Raw genomic sequence first — 19,986 nt, forward strand, 5'->3', positions numbered from 1 at the left:
CCTGAGGTCAGGAGTTTGAGATGAACCTGGCCAACATAGTGAAACCCATCTCTACTAAAATACAAAAACTAGCTGGGCATGGTGGCGCACACCTGGGGGCCCAGCTAGTTGGGAGGCTGAGGCAGGAGTATTGCTTGAATCCAAGAGGTGGAGGTTTTAGTAAGCTGAGATTGTGCCACTGCACACTGCACACCAGCCTAGGTGACAAAGTGAGACTCCAGCTCAGAAAAAAAAAAAAAAGAAGGTAAGATTTCTACGTATGACTCAACTGGTAAAATGATGATACCAGTAGACTGTGATAAGTTATGGATACGTAACATAATCACCTGAAAGAACCACTAAAAAATCTATACAAGGAGATATACTCACAAACACTACAGGAAAGAAAAAGAAATAAAACAGGCTGGGCGCAGTGGCTCACACCTGTAATCCCAGCACTTTGGGAGGCTGAGGTGGGCGGATCACCTGAGGTCAGGAGTTCGAGGCCAGCCTGCCCAACAAGGTGAAACCCCATCTCTACTAAAATTACAAAAAATTAGCCGAGCGTGGTGGTGGGCGTCTGTAATTCCAGCTACTCGGGAGGCTGAGGCAGGAGAATCACTTGAACCTGGGAGGCGGAGGCTGCAGGGAGCCAAGATCGTGCCATTGCACTCCAGCCTGGGTGATGAGTGAAACTCCATCTCAAAAAATAAATAAATAAATAAATAAAAAAGAAAAAGAAAAAGAAAGAAAACAGAATTAAAAAAACAGAGACCAGGAAACAGAAAATAAAATGTCAGACTTAAGCCCTAACATGTCAAAAATCAAAATACATGTAAGTGAGCTAAGTTTATCAATTGAAACATAGAAAATGGCTTTAAAAAACATGATTTAGCTGGGCGCGGTGGCTCAAGCCTGTAATCCCAGCACTTTGAGAGGCTGAGACGGGCGGATCACGAGGTCAGGAGATCGAGACCATCCTGGCTAACCCGGTGAAACCTCGTCTCTACTACAAAAATACAAAAAACTAGCCGGGCGAGGTGGTGGGCGCCTGTAGTCCCAGCTACTCAGGAGGCTGAGGCAGGAGAATTGCTTGAACCTGGGAGGCGGAGGCTGCAGTGAGCCAAGATCGCGCCATTGCACTCCAGCCTGGGTGATGAGTGAAACTCCATCTCAAAAAATAAATAAATAAATAAACAAAAAAGAAAAGAAAGAAAACAGAATTTAAAAAACAGAGACCAGGAAACAGAAAATAAAATGTCAGACTTAAGCCCTAACATGTCAATAATTAAAATACATGTAAGTGAGCTAAGTTTATCAATTGAAACATAGAGAATGGCTTTAAAAAACATGATTTAGCTGGGCGCGGTGGCTCAAGCCTGTAATCCCAGCACTTTGAGAGGCTGAGACGGGCGGATCACGAGGTCAGGAGATCGAGGCCATCCTGGCTAACATGGTGAAACCCCGTCTACTAAAAAATACAAAAAACTAGCTGGGTGAGGTGGCGGGCGCCTGTAGTCCCAGCTACTCGGGAGGCTGAGGCAGGAGAATGGCATGAACCCGGGAGGCGGAGCTTGCAGTGAGCTGAGATACGGCCACTGCACTCCAGCCTGGGCAACAGAGCGAGACTCCGTCTCAAAAAAAAAAACAAAAAAAACAAAGAAACCATGATTTAAAAATACGACCCAACTATATGCTGTTTTAAAAAATTCACTACAAATGTAATATAGGCAGAATGAAACTAAAGAATGTGAAAAGATATATCATGCAAACATTAATCAAAGGAAAGCAGGAGTGGCAATATTAATATCAGATAAATCATACTTCAGAGCAAAACAAATTACCAGAGACAGAGTGGGACACTAAGTGAATAAAAGGGTCAATCCACCAAAAGGACACAACAATCCTAAATGTGTGTGCACAAGACAGCTATAAATACATGAAGTAAAAAGTGATAGAACTGAAAGGAGAAACAAATAAATCTATAATCACAGTTGGGGTCTTCAATGCCCCTTTCTGAAGAGTTGAAAGTATTACTAACCAGAAAAGCAGCAAGCAAATAGAACTCAACACCACCATCAACTCTCACCATGTAAGTGACATTTCTAAAACACTCTACCTAACAACAGCAGACTATGCATTTTTTTGAGTGACTGCAAATGATACTGTATTTTAAATTTTGGTGTCCATATATTTATGGCTAGTATGCAGAAATAAAAAAAGTTGTTTATGTTTTTATGTAGGTATAAATCTAACAAAACACAAAGAATTTATACACTGAAAACTGCACAATGCTGATGGACGAAAAAAGGAATAAGCCATTGATACAAGCAAATGTGGATGAATCTCCAAGAACTATGCAGAGTGAAAAAAAGCCAATCCCAAAAGGCTACATACTGTATAATTCCATTTCCATTTTCATAATATTGTTGAAATGAAATTACAGAAATGGAGCTTGCTAGTGGTTACCAGGCAGCAGACAAGTGGGTGTGGCTAGAAAAGGGCAATAGAGAGATCCTTACAGTGATAGAAATGTTCTGTATCTTTTTTTTTTTGAGCAATACACATGGGTTATTTTGGCAGTTTCTGAATGCATAAATGGAATAGACATATTCAGTTTCTGGCAGAACTTTCACAGTAATTTCTAACCTTTAGAGTGCCAACTGAAAAATCACATGATTTATAAATTTAGAGAGGAGGCTTTTTCTTTAGAGATAGTCTCACACTGTTGCCCAGGCTGGAATGCAGTCGTGCGCTCACAGCTCACTGCAGCCTGACTTACTGGGCTCAGGTGATTCTCCCACCTCAGCCTCCTGAGTAGCTGGGACCATAGGAGTGCACCACCACACCTGGCTAATTTTTGTAGTTTTTGTAGAGACAGGGTTTTGCCATGTTGCCCAGGCTAGTCTCAAACTCCTGGGCTCAAGCGATTGGCCTGCCTCAGCCTCCCATCCTGACTGTGATATTATACTACAGGATGTTACCATTTGGGGAAGCTGGACAAAGTATATAAGTGATCTTTCTTTTTTTTTTTGAGACAGTCTCGCTCTTTTGCCCAGGCTGGAGTGCAGTGGCGCAATCTCGGCTCACTACAAGCTCCGCCTCCTGGGTTCAGGCCATTCTCCTGCCTCAGCCTCCCGAGTAGCTGGGACTACAGGCGCCCGCCACCAGGCCCGGCTAATTTTTTTTTGTATTTTTAGTAGAGATGGGGTTTCACCATGTTAGCCAGGATGGTCTCGATCGCCTGACCTCGTAATCCGCCCGCCTCAGCTTCCCAAAGTGCTGGGATTACAGGCGTGAGCCACCGTGCCCGGCCTATACGTGATCTTTCTATATTACTTCTTACAACTACATGTGAATCTATAATTATCTCAAAAGAAAAACTTTAATTAAAAAAAAGTCATGGTCCTGGTGAGGAAACTTTTTGTGGGTAATGGAATTGTTCTCTATCACAGTGGGATGGTGGTTGCATCTTTACACATTTGTTAAATCTCATTGAATTGGACTACCTAGTGAATTGTGTAGACATTATGCGTCAATAAAGTAACAAAATTCCCATAGCCTGAGATTTCTTTGACCCTCTCACAATGCATGGTGGGGTCTTGTCCCCTCCGTTGTGGGTACAGGCTGCTGAGGTACTCTAAAGCTGGTTGGGAGAGCCATGCAGTGGCTGCCCAGTGACTGGAATATTCATACTGGAAGCCTGAGCAGTCATGTTGTAAGGAAGCCACATGCAATGGAGAGACTCTGCAGGTGCTTGGCTCAGCAGTCCTGGTTTGGAGCCATCCCAGCAGGTATCTGAGCCATGCTTCCAGTTATTAGCCATTGAGTCCCCACCTGAGGGCCCAGATATCACAGAGCAAAAAGATGTCAACCTTGCTGGGCTCTGCCCAAATTGCTAACCTACAGAATCCATGAGCATAAGGAAAAGGTTGTTTTAAGCTGCTAGGTTCTGGAGTAATTTGTTAAACATCAGTAGGAACCAAAAGAAGTAAGTCCAGTTATTCTCTTCATTTTACAATGGCACATAGAGGTTAAGTCACTTGACTACGGTCACAAAGCTGTTATAACAGATACAAAATGTGAAACCTGTGACCTGAACCAGGATATCATAGCACCTGTAGAAGAAGTATAATTACGGTTATTTTTATAGTGGAATCTCATCTCTGCTGAGGTCCAGCTCTAACATCCCACCTTTAAAAGACAAGCAAAAATGATTCTTGACCTCATGTCTCCTCTTTTCTTTATAACAGAACTCTTTTTCTTTTTTTTGAGACAGAGTCTCACTCTGTTGCCGAGGCTGGAGTGCAGTGGCGCAATCTCAGCTCACTGCAAGCTCCACCTCCCAGATTCACGCCATCCTCCTGCCTCAGCCTCCCGAGTAGCTGGGACTACAGGCACCGGCCAACAGGCCTGGGTGATTTTTTGTATTTTTAATAGAGATGGGGTTTCACTGTGTTAGCCAGGATGGTCTCGATATCCTGACCTCATGATCCGCCTGCCTCAGCCTCCCAAAGCGCTGGGATTACAGGTGTGAGCCACCACGCCTGACCTATAGGAAAACTCTTTAAAACGATTATTTGTAAACTATTGTCTCTAAACCTCTTTGAATGTGCACCCCTATTAATAAAAATATTTCATTCTTTTGTTTGTTTGTTTTTTTGAGACGGAGTCTCGCTGTCGCCCAGGCTGGAGTGCAGTGGCCGGATCTCAGCTCACTGCAAGCTCCGCCTCCTGGGTTCAAGCCATTCTCCTGCCTCAGCCTCCGGAGTAGCTGGGACTACAGGCACCCGCCACCTCACCCGGCTAGTTTTTTGTATTTTTTAGTAGAGACGGGGTTTCACCGTGTTAGCCAGGATGGTCTCGATCTCCTGACCTCGTGATCCGCCCGTCTCGGCCTCCCAAAGTGCTGGGATTACAGGCTTGAGCCACCGCGCCCGGCCTCATTCTTTTTTTTTTTAAGAGATGAGGTCCTGCTCTGTTGCCCAGGCTGGAGTGCAATGATGCGATCATGGATCACTGTAGCCTCAACCAACCTCCTGGGCTCAAGGCATTTTCCCACTCTAGCCTCCCAAGTAGCTGGGCCTATGAGACCATGCCATCATGCCTGGCTAATTTTTATTTTATTTTATTTTTTGTAGAGACCATGTCTTGCTGTATTGTCTAGTCTGGTAAAAATATTTCTTTCTTTCTTTTTTTTTTTTGAGACAAGAGTATTACTCTGTTGCCCAGGCTGGAGTGCAGTGGCACGATCTTGGCCTTCACCACTCGGCCTGCAACCTCCGCCTCCTGGGTTCAAGCAATTCTCCTGCCTCAGCCTCTCGAGTAGCTGGCATTACCGGCATCTGCCATTGCTCCTGGCTAATTTTTGTATTTTTAGTAGAGACGGGGTTTTTCCATGTTAGTCAGGCTGGTCTCAAACTCCTGACCTCAGGTGATCTGCCCGCCTCGGCCTCCCAAAATGCTGGTATTACAGGCTTGAGTCACCATGTCAGGCCGGTAAAAAAATTTCTAAGAATATACCTCTAATATACACATACTTAGTTATAAATCATGCACAGGTTTTAATTATATAAAAAGTATTCTTCTCAAGAATGCTTAATGTTATTAAAATCAAGGCTCTAGACCTAATTTACAGATCATAGAAAATGCAGGGATAGAGAAGCAAGTTAAAGTACTCCAGGAAGAAACAAGTAGTAGTAAATATTAGAAAAGATGACTGGCGGCCGGGCGCGGTGGCTCAAGCCTGTAATCCCAGCACTTTGGGAGGCCGAGACGGGCGGATCACGAGGTCAGGAGATCGAGACCATCCTGGCTAATATGGTGAAACCCCGTCTCTACTAAAAATACAAAAAACTAGCCGGGCGAGGTGGTGGGCGCCTGTAGTCCCAGCTACTCGGGAGGCTGAGGCAGGAGAATGGCGTAAACCCGGGAGGCGGAGCTTGCAGTGAGCTGAGATCCGGCCACTGCACTCCAGCCTGGGCGACAAAGCGAGACTCCGTCTCAAAAAAAAAAAAAAAAAAAAAAAAAAAGAAAAGATGACTGGCCTGTAGTGTCATTAAAAACAAAACAAAAGAAAAAAAAGAGGTAAGGTACAGTTCTAGGTTAAGACAGCAAAGAGAAATAGCTAAATGTGTTAACCTTGATTGAAGAATAGTTCAGAAATAAAAATAGCTGCAAAATATATTTTGAGGACAATTAAAGAGACCTGAATATGGGCTGAATATTACCTGATATTAGCATATTATTCATTTCTTCTGCATGACAATGGCATTGTGTTTATGGGGAAGAATGTCCTTATTCTTAGGAGCTGCTTACGAAAGAATGTGTGGAATATCATGGTTTCTGGTTGGGTGTGGAGGTGCACACCTGTAATCCTAGCTACTTGGGAGGCTGAGGCAGGAGAATCACTTGAGCCCAGAAGACAGAGGTCGAAGGGAGCCGAGATTGTGCCACTGCACTCCAGCCTCAGTGACAGAGACTCCATCTCAAGAAAAAATAAAATAAAAAATAAAAAATAATATCATAGTTTCTGCAACCTATTCTCAAATGATACAGGAAAAAGAATATGTAGAGAGAAAGCAAATGTGAAAAACTGTTTTTGTTTTTTTTGAGATAAGGTCTCTTCATGTTGCCCAGGCTGTTCTCGAATTCCTGGGCTTGATCAATCCCCCTGCCTTGGCCGCCCAAGTAGCTGAGACCACCTACAGTCATGATCCACTGTTGACTCTAGATTGAAGATATATGGATATTCACCGTACTATCCTTTCAACACTGCATACATTTCAAAAAACTTCAAAATAAAAAGTTGGTGGGAAATTATGCCTATTATATTTCATGAATATTATGTTAAACATTTACAAACATAGATTCCAAATTGATGTGTTAAGTATGTAAAAGGAAACGCTGATATTTTCTTGCATCTCATCAAGACAACCTACCTTCTCTTTGTTGCCAAACCCACTGGTCTATTCTCATTGGCCTGTTCCTTTGGCACTGCTGGCCGAGCCTTCCTTGAAACTTTCCTTCCCACCTCAGAGCCGCAGTGTCTATGGATGCTCTGCCCAGGAATCCTCCTGGCTCATCCCATGCTAACTCACGTTTGGTACCCGAAAGCTTTCCCTAATTGTGCTCATTTACATGATCAGTATCTGTCTCTCCCACTGGAAAGCTTTGCAAAGGCAGGACTTTGCTCTCATCCCTGCACCCCAGGGCCTAACTGGTACCTGGCACATAGTAAGTGTTTAAAAAATATGTTTATTAGTCAGAATGGAAAATTTCAAGACTTACCTGTAGAACATGAATGTTTCCAGGGAAAATCCCATTAGACACTGATATTTGGGAACCAATGAAATGCAGCTCATCAATAGTTAAAAGAATGCTATGGCCGGGCGCGGTGGCTCAAGCCTGTAATCCCAGCACTTTGGGAGGCCGAGACGGGCGGATCACGAGGTCAGAAGATCGAGACCATCCTGGCTAACATGGTGAAACCGCGTCTCTACTAAAAAACTAGTCAGGCGAGGTGGCGGGTGCCTGTAGTCCTAGCAACTCGTGAGGCTGAGGCAGGAGAATGGTGTAAACCCAGGAGGCGGAGCTTGTAGTGAGCTGAGATCTGGCCACTGCACTCCAGCCTGGGCGATAGAGTGAGACTCCGTCTCAAAAAAAAAAAAAAAAAAAAAAAAAAAGAATGCTATATATAAAAAAATTCAGAGAACAGAAAGACCTCTCACAAATCAAAGATTAGAAGATAAAAACCAAGCTGAGTGTAGTGGCATGTGCTTACAGTCTCAGCTACTTGGGAGACTGAAGTGGGAAGATCGAGTGAGCCAAGAAGTTTGAGGCCAGAGAGAGACCCTGTCTGCAGGGAAAAAAAATAAAATAAAGACCAAAAAGTCTTCCAAAAAATAGAACAGACAAAGAGCTGGGCAAGAAGTAAGGAAATATAAGAGTGGATCCAAGAGATTCCTGATGAGACACCCAAACCTAGTGAAAGGGGTGACAAAGGTGAGAAAGAAGAGAGAAGCATGCCTCAGTTTTAAGGGCACTGCCCCTTCCTCAAATGGAGAATGTCCTGAATGTCTCAAATATGGCTCAAAAAGACTTCCCAAAAGCACACTACTGGGAAATGTCAGGCTGAGGATGAAGAGAAGACCTTAGGACATTCCGGGGGCAAATTCTAGGTCACACACCAAGATCGGGAGCCAGAGGGCATCTTCAAAACATCCTATGGCCCTCCGTGCTATAGGAATCACCACCTTCTGCCTATCGTTTTACATCTGGCAGAAGCCATAGTGTTGGGTAGGCCCCTGGGCCCAGCCCCAGATCACTAAGCAGCTCAGACCCAAGGTCCACATGGTGAAAACCATTCGTATCTGTACATACAAGATACCTCCCCTGGAGTAACTGTCTGGGACTGGGCCTGGCCAAGGGATGCAGACCCACATTGCTCCTCTGCAGTGACTGCACAGTGAGTGATGCTAGAAGACAGTAGGAAAGGAAGGGGTGGGAGTTGCACTATTTATTGCTTCTCTACATTATTTTTTTGCTATCTAGCTGCAGAGCTGAGCTGTCCTAAATTTCATTTCATCTGACAGGATCCTATTGGACAGATAAGCCACTATTCAGGGAAGTCCAGTAACCTGCCTGAGGCCACACAACCAGGGGACAGCAGAGCCCAGGGTCAGCATCCATGCCTGTTAACTTCTCCACTTCCCACTGCCCTCAGTTACACCTGGGCCTGGCAGCCTTTAGGATGACCTCTGACCTCTGGGAGTGCAAGTTCCTCCGGGATGGCTGTGAGAGACCCAAACACACCTCTTCTAACCGTGTGCGCTTCTCAGAAGGCTCTGACCCATCGCTGTCATTTCCTGAATGCTCTTCATCCTCCTCTTCATCCCTGAAGATGTCTTCATAGGCGGGAACTTCAAGGTCATCATCTTGTTTAATGAGTAATTTGATCTAAGTTCAAAACAAAAAGGAATTAAGCCTCTCCTCTTTCTACGGAAAACTACACAATATGTTCTTCTGCAGAATCTTATCATTTCCTAATAAGCTGACTCAGTTTCCTGTTCATACAAATAGCTACCAATTTAATAAGAGTTCCAGGCTTCCAAGGAATTTTCTTGTTTTCATTACCAGTGAGGCACCAGAGTTACACCATACGTGGTATGCAGAAATTACGAAAATCTGAAAACAATTCTTTGAGGACCATCTAGTCTACTTAAGTCTAGAAACACAGCATCCTCTTATGTCATACATGAATAAAATGAATGCCCCACAACTTGGCCTCTGATAAAGGACATGAAGATGTGTAACCCCTAGATGACTAAAACTCCTGTCTAAAAGTAACTCCAGGCTGATTTTTCGTTTTTTTTTTTTTTTTTTTTTTTTTTGAGACAGAGTCTCGCTCTGTCACCCAGGCTGGAGTGCAGTGGCCAGATCTCAGCTCACTGCAAGCTCCGCCTCCCGGGTTTACGCCATTCTCCTGCCTCAGCTTCACAAGTAGCTGGGACTACAGGCGCCCCCTACCTCGCCTGGCTAGTTTTTTGTATTTTTTAGTAGAGACGGGGTTTCACCGGGTTAGCCAGGATGGTCTCGATCTCCTGACCTCATGATCCGCCCATCTTGGCCTCCCAAAGTGCTGGGATTACAGGCTTGAGCCACTGCGCCCAGCCTCTTTTTTTTTTTTTTGAGACGGAGTCTCACTCTGTCGCCCAGGCTGGAGAGCAGTGGCACGATCTTGGCTCACTGCAAGCTCCACCTCCCAGGTTCATGCCATTCTCCTACTTCAGCCTCCCAAGTAGCTGGGACTACAGGCGCCCACCACCATGCCTGGCTAATTTTTTGTATTTTTAGTAGAGATGGGGTTTCACCATGTTAGCCAGGATGGTCTCAATCTTCTGACCTCATGATCCGCCCGCCTTGGCCTCCCAAAGTGCTGGGATTACAGGTGTGAGCCACCACGCCCATCCAAGACTCCATTTCAACTAAAAATATAAACAAATATTTTCTGAGCGTGGTGGTATGTGCCTGTAGTCCCACCTACTAAGGAGGCTGAGGCAGGAGGGTCAGTTGAACCCAGGAGTTTGAGGCTTCAGTGAGCCATGATTGTGCCACTGTACTCCAGCCTATCTCTCAAAAAAAAAGATGACAAAGACCAAGTTCTTGTGTTCAGGCTGTTCCAATCCCATAGGATAGTCAGACACACACCTTACCAAGAACACCAGGTGAGACATTGTACATGGCATAAAAAGTACAGACAGTTTGAGGGCAGAGCACAAAAAGTACCTGGGTATTGTTGTACACATTGATGACATTGACTGGCCTATGGGTGTCACACACAAAGAATATAGTGTCTTCATCAGGTTGAAGAATATCCAACAGGTCTACATTAGCTCCACAGTTTATGAGAATAAAATGACGAAACTGAAAAAAAGGAAGATATTGTAAAGTAGCTATATCGAGGAGGCCCTTTTCCCTTCACCACTAAGTCTCTGAGTTGTTCTGCTTAAACTTACTAAGTCCCTGACATGTGGCAAGGCCCACGTGGCAAGGGATTCCAAAAAACGGCCAGGCTGGCATGCTAAGTGCTTTAGCATGGTGACAGAGCAGTGTGGGCCCTGGGGCTCCGTTTTCCCCAGGAGCACACTGAGACTCAGCAAGCCCAAGTCTTATGGACAGCTCAAGAAACTAACGAGGAGCAGAGCAAGGCTTCAAGCACATGATTGCGTCTCTCCAGACCTCACGGTACTATGCTGCGTGCCTCTCCAGGCTAATGGCATTGTACAGGTTTAAGTTTTCAGCAAATACTTTATGGGTACTTAAATATTAAGTCCTTTATCACACTCCATCACTATTGCATGTGCTTTCCTTATCAATACCAACCTGGTGCAGGTCCTTGACATAACAACAGGAACACCAGGAGAGGACTTGTCTCTGCCAAAACAATCCTAGATATGGCTAGGGACTCCAGGGTCCCTCTTCCATGTCCCATCCCCTCTCTGTGGGGTCTACAATGTCCCATCTCTCATTTGGCCCCATGCAGAGGTGGGAGGAATCCTGGCATCTATTGTTTAAATTTATTCCTGTATTTCAAGTTGGAAACCAGGATGCATTTTCTTGGAGAAATAATATAAAATAGTAGTGTATTCTAAAATAATTTTAACTAATTCCAGCACTTTGGGAGGCTGAGGCAGGCGCATCACTTGAGGTCAGGAGATCGAGACCATCCTGGCTAACATGGTGAAACCCTGTCTCTACTAAAAATACAAAAACATTAGCTGGGCGAGGTGGCAGGTGCCTGTAGTCCCAGCTACTCAGGAGGCTGAGGCAGAAGAATGGCATGAACCCAGGAGACAGAGTTTGCAGTGAGCCGAGATCATGCCACTGCACTCCAGCCTGGGCGACAGACCGAGATTCCGTTTAAAAAATACATATATAGGCCGGGTGCGGTGGCTCAAGCCTGTAATCCCAGCACTTTGGGAGGCCAAGACAGGCGCATCACGAGGTCAGGAGATCGAGACCATCCTGGCTAACACAGTGAAACCCCGTCTCTACTAAAAAATACAAAAAACTAGCCGGGCGAGGTGGCGGGCGCCTGTAGTCCCAGCTACTCGGGAGGCTGAGGCAGGAGAATGGTGTAAACCTGGGAGGCGGAGCTTGCAGTGAGCTGAGATCCGGCCACTGCACTCCAGCCTGGGTGACAGAGCGAGACTCCGTCTCAAAAAAAAAAAAAAATATATATATATATATATGTAAGTAAAAAATAAATAAAATAAATCAAAATAAAATAAAATGATTTTAACTAGACCATATTAAAAACTGCTAGATTCCAAGCACCTTACAATCAAATTTCTGCAAAACAAGTTCAAAGTTAGGGGCTATCCACATTCATTATCTTTTTTTGCTGTCAAGTTTGCTTCTACAACTTGGGCGTAAGTCACCAGTACATACAGCATGTTTTTCTCTTCCGTATTGCCTAATGTAGCTGATACTTAAATACATACTGAATCTATTGTGGACATAGAATGCTGTGTCAAGAAATTACAATTGAGTAAAAAAGCCACGTTATTCTAAAATACATCTTCAATACCTGTTCTTTATGCTCAAGAAATGAAGTTTCAAGTTCTTGCCACCCAGAAACTGGAACCAGCGTATACTGCACGTGGTCACACTGGAACAAGGCCTGGAGAGAGAGTGTTTTCAAAGCCTATCTTATTTAGGACATTGGCAATTTACCTTGAAAAGAAACCGAGTTAGATTAGATGGGTTGAGAGATAAAAGACACGGGATAACACTAAAGTTAGTGAAATGCTTCCGGGAAAAGCTAGGTGCTAGGCATACGAGTGTTTACCATACCATCCTGTGAATTTTGCAAATTACCAAATTAAAACATCGGTGGGAAATGCCGATTTAACTTCCAGGCCGTCTGAAAAGTTCCTGATCCAAGGGCCAGACCAAAACAATGTACATACCATGCCCTATTCAAAACCAAACTAACGATCCTCCCTAATAGACTAGGGGCTCCCATATTCCCAGCAACACCTACGACACAACTGTACCCAGAGTTGTCACAGATTCCTCTCTCTCTCAAATCCCCCATTTGAGAGGCCACTACAGATCCAAAGTTTCCCCCAAACGCCAACTGCTTTGTTCACCTATTCATATTAATAGTTTATTGCAAAAATACAAACTAGTCTCTTTACCTTTTACTTAATCCTCTATCCCACCCCACACCGTTGGGACAGGGAGGCAACTTCTCCTCTCACCTGCTGCTCACCTCCTGCCCGGCTTCCTCTCCCGCGCTAAGCCCTCAGCATCCATCCTGACTCTCTGCCCGCCCTGCGCCCCCACGCAGCACCCTCACCTCTCGCGCCGGCCCCGCCCTCCCAGGCCCCGCAGAACTCACCTGAAGGATCTTGCACGCACACAGAGCATCCACGTCCGAGGCCACGAAGAGAAGGACCCTCTATCGGGGAAAGAGCGGACGGGCTGAACGCGGCGACCCGAACCCCGGCCCTCCCCTGCCTCCCGGTCACCCACGGCCGCTCCTCCTCATCCCTTCCCCACCAGCAAGGCCTCGGCGGGGATCCCAGATTGGGCGTCACCTGGCTCTGGACCACCTCGTAGAACTCTTTGCGGAAATCGGACACGAACATAGCCACGGCGGCCGTACGCCTGGCGCTCGCGCTGAGGTACCAGGAGCCCCGGCGGCGGTCAAGACTCCCGCCAAATCACGGCTCCTCCGATTGGTCCAGGAATCACCAACCAATAGCCTCTTAGTTCCCAGCCTTCCTTTCTTTCTGATTGGACCACACTGGAGGCGGCCATTAGCGCTCTGCCATTCACGGCTAGAAAACTCCAGCCCGTCCCAAAAGAAGGGTCACCTCTGAGGCCGAACGCAAGCACTGTTGCCCCTTTCAACTCTGACTCGCTTTTACCCAGAAACGCGACGCTCGGCGGACATCTTTACTTTGGGAAGAGAAGCCTACTGCCTCCCACTGGGAACCCCCAGAGAAAGTACACTACTTCTAGCCATACATTAAACTCAGTCACATACCGAATGGGGCAGCAGTTACGTTTGCAACAGGTTTTTGGTGTGGTCTGAAGAAGGATTTGTAGCTTAGTTCCGCCCGAGTCCTAGATGGCTGAAGCAGAGGCATTCTGGGTAGTGCATTCTGGGTAGTGTAGTCGTAAGGACAATGGGCCCTACTAAATTCGTCTGGAGGGGTTGAAAACTATCAAAACGTAATTTAAAATAACTTTAAAAAGTACCTACTAACGGGGAAATAAATCACGAAAGGTCATTTTAATGCTTCTGCTGAGGGTGTTTTAGAGCCTAGCGTCTTCGCCGGGCCTGTTCTCTTTTGCAGCCGACGCTTTGTCCCGGGCACCCCCCTCCGGGTCTCGGGTCCGGCACTTCCGGTGAGCCTCTGGGGCGTACCGGCTTGGCGCGGCAGAGGCGGCGGAGGCTGGGAGAGCGGTCGGCGGGGTACGTTCGTCGTATTGCCGGAGAGAAGCGGAGTCTCCGAGGTGGTGTCCATCATGGTAAGCGCTGACGGGCAGCGGACGGAGTCTGGGGGTCTGGCCCGGGGCCTGAGTTAGGGCCCGGCGGGGCGGCGCGGGACGGCGGCGGAGGTGCCGAGTCACCTGGGCCTGAGTCAGGCCTGCCGGCTCATCGGCCGTACTGGGCACAAGCAGAACCCTTGACCACTAACCGCCTGTGGTCGCGTCCGCCGGTCCTGAACGTGGCTCGCATTCCGTCTCAGCCGGACTTGCCGTCGTTGACGAAAGAAAGGAAAGTTAGTGTCCATTCACGGGTTTTCCATGTGCTGGACGCGCAACAGGTTTCCATAAACCCAAAGTTAGTTGCAAGGTTGCTGGGGATGGAAACAGAATCAGGCGCTCCCCAGGGAGAAATCTTAGAGGGCATGCCCGGTCTTGGGGGACACCCAGCTCTTGCCCCAGTTCCGTGAGCTCCGTGCCTACAGGTTCGTGCCTTCGGATGTTGTGTTCGCTAATGATAACGATGGAAGCTAATACCTGCTGGTACATTTCCTGTACGTAGCTTTTAACACCTGTACTCCCTCATCACGCCTTATTTCTTTTAATCCCTGCAATTCCTTTGGAAGCTAGGATGATTATTTTGAACATGAGAAAACTAACGTTTACAGAGTTACTTTATTCGAGTCACAAAAGTAGGGAGTGGAGAGTTGAAGTCAAGTCTGTCTGGCTGCAAAGCACTCTACGGTATTGTCTTCCTGTCACCTGTTTATTTCAGTAAAGACAACGAATGATTGTCAGATTTTATTCCAAGTGTGCCACTGTCAAACCCTGGCTTATTTCAATTCTTGAGTTCATCCACTCAAGAATACCTGATATGTTCCACACAATGTGCTAGGTCTCGGCATTGAAAAGGAAATTGAGAGATGGGATCTGGAGTAGCAAAGAAGGAGCAGAAGGTCGGGTTCATGGGTAAACTGCAGGCAGGTTGTTAAGTATGTTGCCCCTTTGTGCGGATTTACCTTTTATGTTCAAAGGAAAGAAATGGCTTAGATAGGTTGGCTAGTGAGAAGCATTCAAGGGAGGCAAGCCCCTACCCTTTTCTGGTGTTGTTCACCCGGAAACACTATTTCATGTGTTATGGTTCCGGCGAAGATTTAGTTGAACAGTTATGCTGCTTAAAAGAAGAAAGACAAAAGATTGGATATTACTGTGCTGGAGTGCCAGGGAGTAAAGAACCATCCAAGAAATTAGGTGGGAACATGCTATGTTTGCATTTTAGGAAATGGCTAATTCAGCTTTCTAATTTTGGGGTTACTAGTAAACTCCTTTGTCAGTAGGTGGCATTCCTTCTATTAAATATATATTTGGAATCAAGTCAAGAAATTTTCTGTAATAGAGATTTTTTTTTTTAGTTGTGGTTAAAAAATCCAAATTTTAACCATTTTTAAGTCTATAGTTCAATTGAAATATAGTGTTGAATACATTCACTAGCAAGATTTTCTGAACTTTTTCATCTTGCAAAAATGAAACTCTGCTCACATTAAACAGTAATTCTCCATTTCCTACTCCTCACAGCCCCTGTCAATCTCTATTCTACTTTGTTCCATGAATTTGCTTACTCTAGGTACTTCCTAGAAGTGGACTCATAAAATATAAGTCCTTTTATGACTGACTTATTTCACTTGGCATAATATCCTCAAGGTTCATTCATGTGACAGGATTTCTTTCCTTTTAAAAGCTGAATAATATTTCATTGTATGTATATACCATACCAGTATTTGTTTATTCATTCATCTGTCATTGGACACTTGAGTTGCTTCCACCTTTTAGCTATTATGAATAATTGTGCTATGAATATGGGGTGCACAGAAATCTCTTCTTGATTCTGCCTCTAGTTCTTTTGAATATACAGCCTACTGTGAGATTTTATGTGGTTTCAGTTACCCAAGGTCAACCATGGTCCAAAATTTTTAAAATAGAGACCACATTCACTTAACTTTTTTTACAGTGTATTCTTATAATTGTTTTATTATTACTTGTGAATCTCTTACTGTGCCTAATTTATAAATTAAAAAAATTTTTTTTTTCTTTTTCAGATGGAGTCTTGCTCTGTTGCCCAGGCTGGAGTGCAGTGGCACTATCTTGGCTCACTGCAACCTCCACCTCCTGGGTTCAAGTGATTCTTCTGCCTCAGCCTCCTGAGTAGCTGGGATTACAGGCGTGTACCACCACGCCTGGCTAATTTTTGTATTATTGTAGAGAGGGGGTTTCCATGTTGGCCAGGCTTGTCTCAAACTCCTGACCTCAGGTAATCCTTCTGCCTCTGCCTCCCAAAGTGCTGGGATTATACGCGTGAGCCACCACGCCCAGCCTAGAAATTAAACTTTTTGCAGATATGTATAAGAAAATTGTAGATATGTATAAGAAAAAAACATAGTATATATGGGTTTCAATATTACCTCTGGTTTCAGGCGTCCACTGGGGATGTTGGAATGTATCCCCTGTGGATATGGGGGGTGGTGGGAGGAATACTGTACTTTGAGAAAACCTCAAATTGATATGTTTGCTAAGCCTCATCTAAGTCTACAGTTTAAGAACTAGGATCTTAACCTTTTTAATGGCATCATGTTTTAGCTTTGCTTGTTGCTATAAGAAAGCATCACAACATAGTGTGACGTGTACCTACTCTGCTATGAGAGCAACTGAAGGGGCACTGGCCCTGACCCTCAGCAGAGCAGCAGAGGCTTCCTGGGGAAAGGAAAGGGTGGTAATTGGAACCCAGGGGAAGGGGTGCAACCACTGGGTACCTGTTCCTCCTGCTGCCTGGAATGCCTTTCCCTATTTTTTGCCTGGCTCTCTCTCATAGCATTCGGGTCTTTGTGCAGAGTCCCTTCCTAACTACCTATTTTAAAATAGCATTCCCAGGAGCCCTCTGTCTACTTACCCTGCTCCTTGTCTTCAGAACTGCCGGACACACATGTCCCTTGCTTTGAATGTATATCTCCCTTGGTTTGAGTGTCATTTTCACCAGGACAGGGGTGGTATCTATTTTGTTAGTGGACAAACATCACTAGAGTGGTGTTTCCCTTGTGCTCATGTCAGAGCCTGGCAGACAGTAGGCACTCAATAAAGAGATGTTTCAGTTAACAAATATTGTTTAGATTAATGATAGTAAGAAAAGTGTTCAAGGCAGAGGAACTAGCCCAGGTAGGAGTCTGTGGGGCTGTCAGTACAAGTCTCTGAGGTATGCAAGACGTTGGGCCTTGATCCTGAGGATGAAGATGGGAGCACAGCCCTGAAAAAGGTTCAGGACAGGCTTGGCGTGGCCTGTTTTATATTTAGTAACATTACATTGAAGATTTCAGTACATTGAAGATTTCAGTACATTGTATTCTCTGACAATGTTTAGCAGCATTGATTACTCTGACATGTTTTGTTTTTTGACATGAAGAAATGTACCTTTGTTTTAATACTTGTTTCTCTTTCCTCCTTCTAGTTCTCTTTCAACATGTTCGACCACCCGATTCCCAGGGTCTTCCAAAACCGCTTCTCCACACAGTACCGCTGCTTCTCTGTGTCCATGCTAGCAGGGCCTAATGACAGGTCAGATGTGGAGAAAGGAGGGAAGAGTATGTGCTTGTTTTTATTTGAATAGTAACCTTTCCTGCCCTAAGTCTGCAATGCTGTAGCCTTCAACGGTACTTACTTTGCATGTGGGAGTCAGAAGCTAGTGTTACTGTGAAAATGGTGCTTATTCTAGACTTGCTTTATTGCGGTGGGGTGCTAATTATGGTTAGGTTTATGGCTGATAACCATTCAGTTCCCAAAATAAATTACATCAAGTAAGGTTCTTTATGAAAGATTACTATGACATTCTGGCTACCCTAAAAACCGTTTAAGGCTTTTTGTTAGATATAAAGAAACTGCATCTTGCCTTTGGTCAGTTCTTTTTATTTTTATTTTTTAATATTTCTTAAATGTTCTTTCCACAGTAATTATGCCGCCCTCAGCCCTGGACCAACTCAGTAAGTATCTTCTGAGTGACTTAAGAACTTAGTAAATATGGACACCAAGAGTCAGCATGGGCTCCTCAGTATATCCAGACACCAGTGCCCTTTGTCAGTATCTAGCTGTGAATTGTCCCTGGAGGGCATGTGCTGGACTGGGAGAACCTGGGTCACAGGTACCTAGGGCAAAACCAGGGCCCCCTGAACCTCAGCTTCATCACTGCCCTGGGTGCTTCAGGTCCCTCCTCTGTGAAGGGAGTTCCCTTCCCCTTCCTGATTCCCCCCCCCATTCCCCCTACCCCCACAACTTTTCTCAGTATTCTGTCAGGATTAAATGAGGTACAAGTATCAGGTGCTTTGCACAGTGCCAGGGCAGCTGATGCCATTGGCTGGGCTCACTAGATTTTTTTTCCTAAAGGAAGAATTGGTCAGCTCACAAGAGGGCGCTGTGAAGCAGGTTCCTCATCCCCGCCCCAAGCATCTTTCCTCAGCTCCAGACCCCCATTTCTTTTTTCTTTTTTTTCGAGACAGAGTTTTGCTCTTAGCATCCAGGCTGGAGTGCATTGGCGCAATCTCGGCTCACTGCAACCTCCGCCTCCCAGGTTCAAGTGATCCTCCTGCCTCAGCCTTCCGAGTAGCTGGGATTACAGGCACCCGCCACCACGCCTAGCTAATTTTTTGTATTTTTAGTAGAGATGGGGTTTTGAATGTTGGGCAGGCTGGTCTTGAACTCCTGACCTCGGGTGATCCGCCTGCCTCAGCCTCCCAAAGTGCTGGGATTATAGGCGTGAACCACCATGCCCTGCCCAGACCCCCATTTCTAATCGCCAGTGCACCACTGCATCCTCAGCACGTCAAAAACTGAGCTATTGTCTTCCATTCCAGAAACCACTCCTCTTGCTGGGCTCCTGCCTCTTACCAGGAGTGAGATAGGCCCACAGGGGTTGTAAGAGTGGCCACATTCTTCCTCCCTTTTCTCTGACCCCTTATCCCACGAGAGCAACCTGGAAACCCATGCCCTAGCCCCATACTACACAGGCCCAGAAAATCCCAATCATGGACAACCCAATCAATGATGCCGTCACTGCCTTCCAAACTTAAGAGTGTTTCTGGTGTGAATTCTTCCCGTGTGAGGCAGGAGACTGGGGCTGGCTAGGAGGACAGGTTCATGCTTGGTGTTGGGGGCCTCTGGTGGCAGCAGGCTGAGAACAGGTGCTGGCTGTGTTGTGACTCACCTCGGGCTCTTTGCCCAGCCTGACTCCAGAGTAGCAACTTGACCTCTCTGAATCTCAATGTCCTCTTCTTTAACTAGGGACATCCACAGTGTCTATGCATCAGAAGTACTATAGTGTCTGTGACACCCTGAGCTATCTGATTCCAACCACAAGGTGGGAGGTAGCCCCTGAGCCAGCACCAGCTGTGGCTATACCCAGTGGAGGCCTCAGCGCAACCAGTAGGTCAACAGAGCTATGGCGTTCACAGTTCTCATGAAGACCCCATCATTACAGAGGAGAGAACGGGCCCCCTAAAAAGGTCTTCCTTTCAGGTTATGCTGATCCAGGAGTCAGACACCAGGTGTGACCCTTGGCACAGGTGTCCAGAAGAGACTTGGGCTGGGTCATTGAGGTGTAGCTCAGATCAGTGTTCAAATCTTTTAAGTGATGGGAGAAACTCTTTCTGTCTAAATCTTACAGGAAGTCCTCTATTTCATAAAATGAGGGTCTCTGCTCTTTTTGGAGGAAGTGAGGGGGTACAGAGGGACTGGGAGCCTCTAAGTCACAAAATGCGGTTTGAGAGTCAGTGCACTGAGGGACATTGGAGTCTCTTCTCACTTGCAACAGTCTCAGACCCTTGGCTGGGCCCAGTCCAGTTTCCTGTGGACCAGCTGTAGGTCAGCTCCATGGCTCTGCAGCTGAGAGATGCACTGGGACAGAGGTCCTGGCCCCTTTACTGCCAGTGTGAGAGTCACCCTTGGTGATAGGAGGGAATGCCCTCC

At 45.9% G+C, this 19,986-nt stretch overlaps 3 protein-coding genes across 3 annotated transcripts in view; 2 read left to right on the forward strand and 1 right to left on the reverse strand.

Annotated features, from left to right (window-relative positions):
- CDC45 (cell division cycle 45) overlaps nucleotides 1–13,880 on the reverse strand; it is a 43,092-nt gene extending 29,212 nt beyond the window's left edge. The window contains exons 1-6 of the mRNA XM_050745445.1: nucleotides 13,538–13,880; nucleotides 13,086–13,280; nucleotides 12,887–12,946; nucleotides 12,071–12,163; nucleotides 10,267–10,404; nucleotides 8,794–8,937 (exon numbers count right to left, since the gene is read on the reverse strand). Coding sequence (XP_050601402.1) covers nucleotides 8,794–8,937; nucleotides 10,267–10,404; nucleotides 12,071–12,163; nucleotides 12,887–12,946; nucleotides 13,086–13,136 — 486 coding nt within the window. The 5' untranslated portion in view covers nucleotides 13,137–13,280; nucleotides 13,538–13,880. The remainder of the gene's footprint in view (nucleotides 1–8,793; nucleotides 8,938–10,266; nucleotides 10,405–12,070; nucleotides 12,164–12,886; nucleotides 12,947–13,085; nucleotides 13,281–13,537) is intronic.
- The window catches only part of UFD1 (ubiquitin recognition factor in ER associated degradation 1), a 79,426-nt gene that overhangs the window by 36,447 nt on the left and 22,993 nt on the right, over nucleotides 1–19,986 (forward strand). Inside the window, exons 4-6 of the mRNA XM_050746243.1 lie at nucleotides 13,923–14,025; nucleotides 17,480–17,612; nucleotides 17,976–18,008. Of these exons, the coding sequence (XP_050602200.1) occupies nucleotides 13,923–14,025; nucleotides 17,480–17,612; nucleotides 17,976–18,008 (269 nt within the window). The remainder of the gene's footprint in view (nucleotides 1–13,922; nucleotides 14,026–17,479; nucleotides 17,613–17,975; nucleotides 18,009–19,986) is intronic.
- Nucleotides 1–19,986, forward strand: part of C10H22orf39 (chromosome 10 C22orf39 homolog) — an 86,863-nt gene that overhangs the window by 33,983 nt on the left and 32,894 nt on the right. The window lies entirely within an intron of this gene.

This window comes from Macaca thibetana, chromosome 10 (assembly GCF_024542745.1).
Source record: "Macaca thibetana thibetana isolate TM-01 chromosome 10, ASM2454274v1, whole genome shotgun sequence".
Lineage (NCBI taxonomy): Eukaryota > Metazoa > Chordata > Mammalia > Primates > Cercopithecidae > Macaca > Macaca thibetana.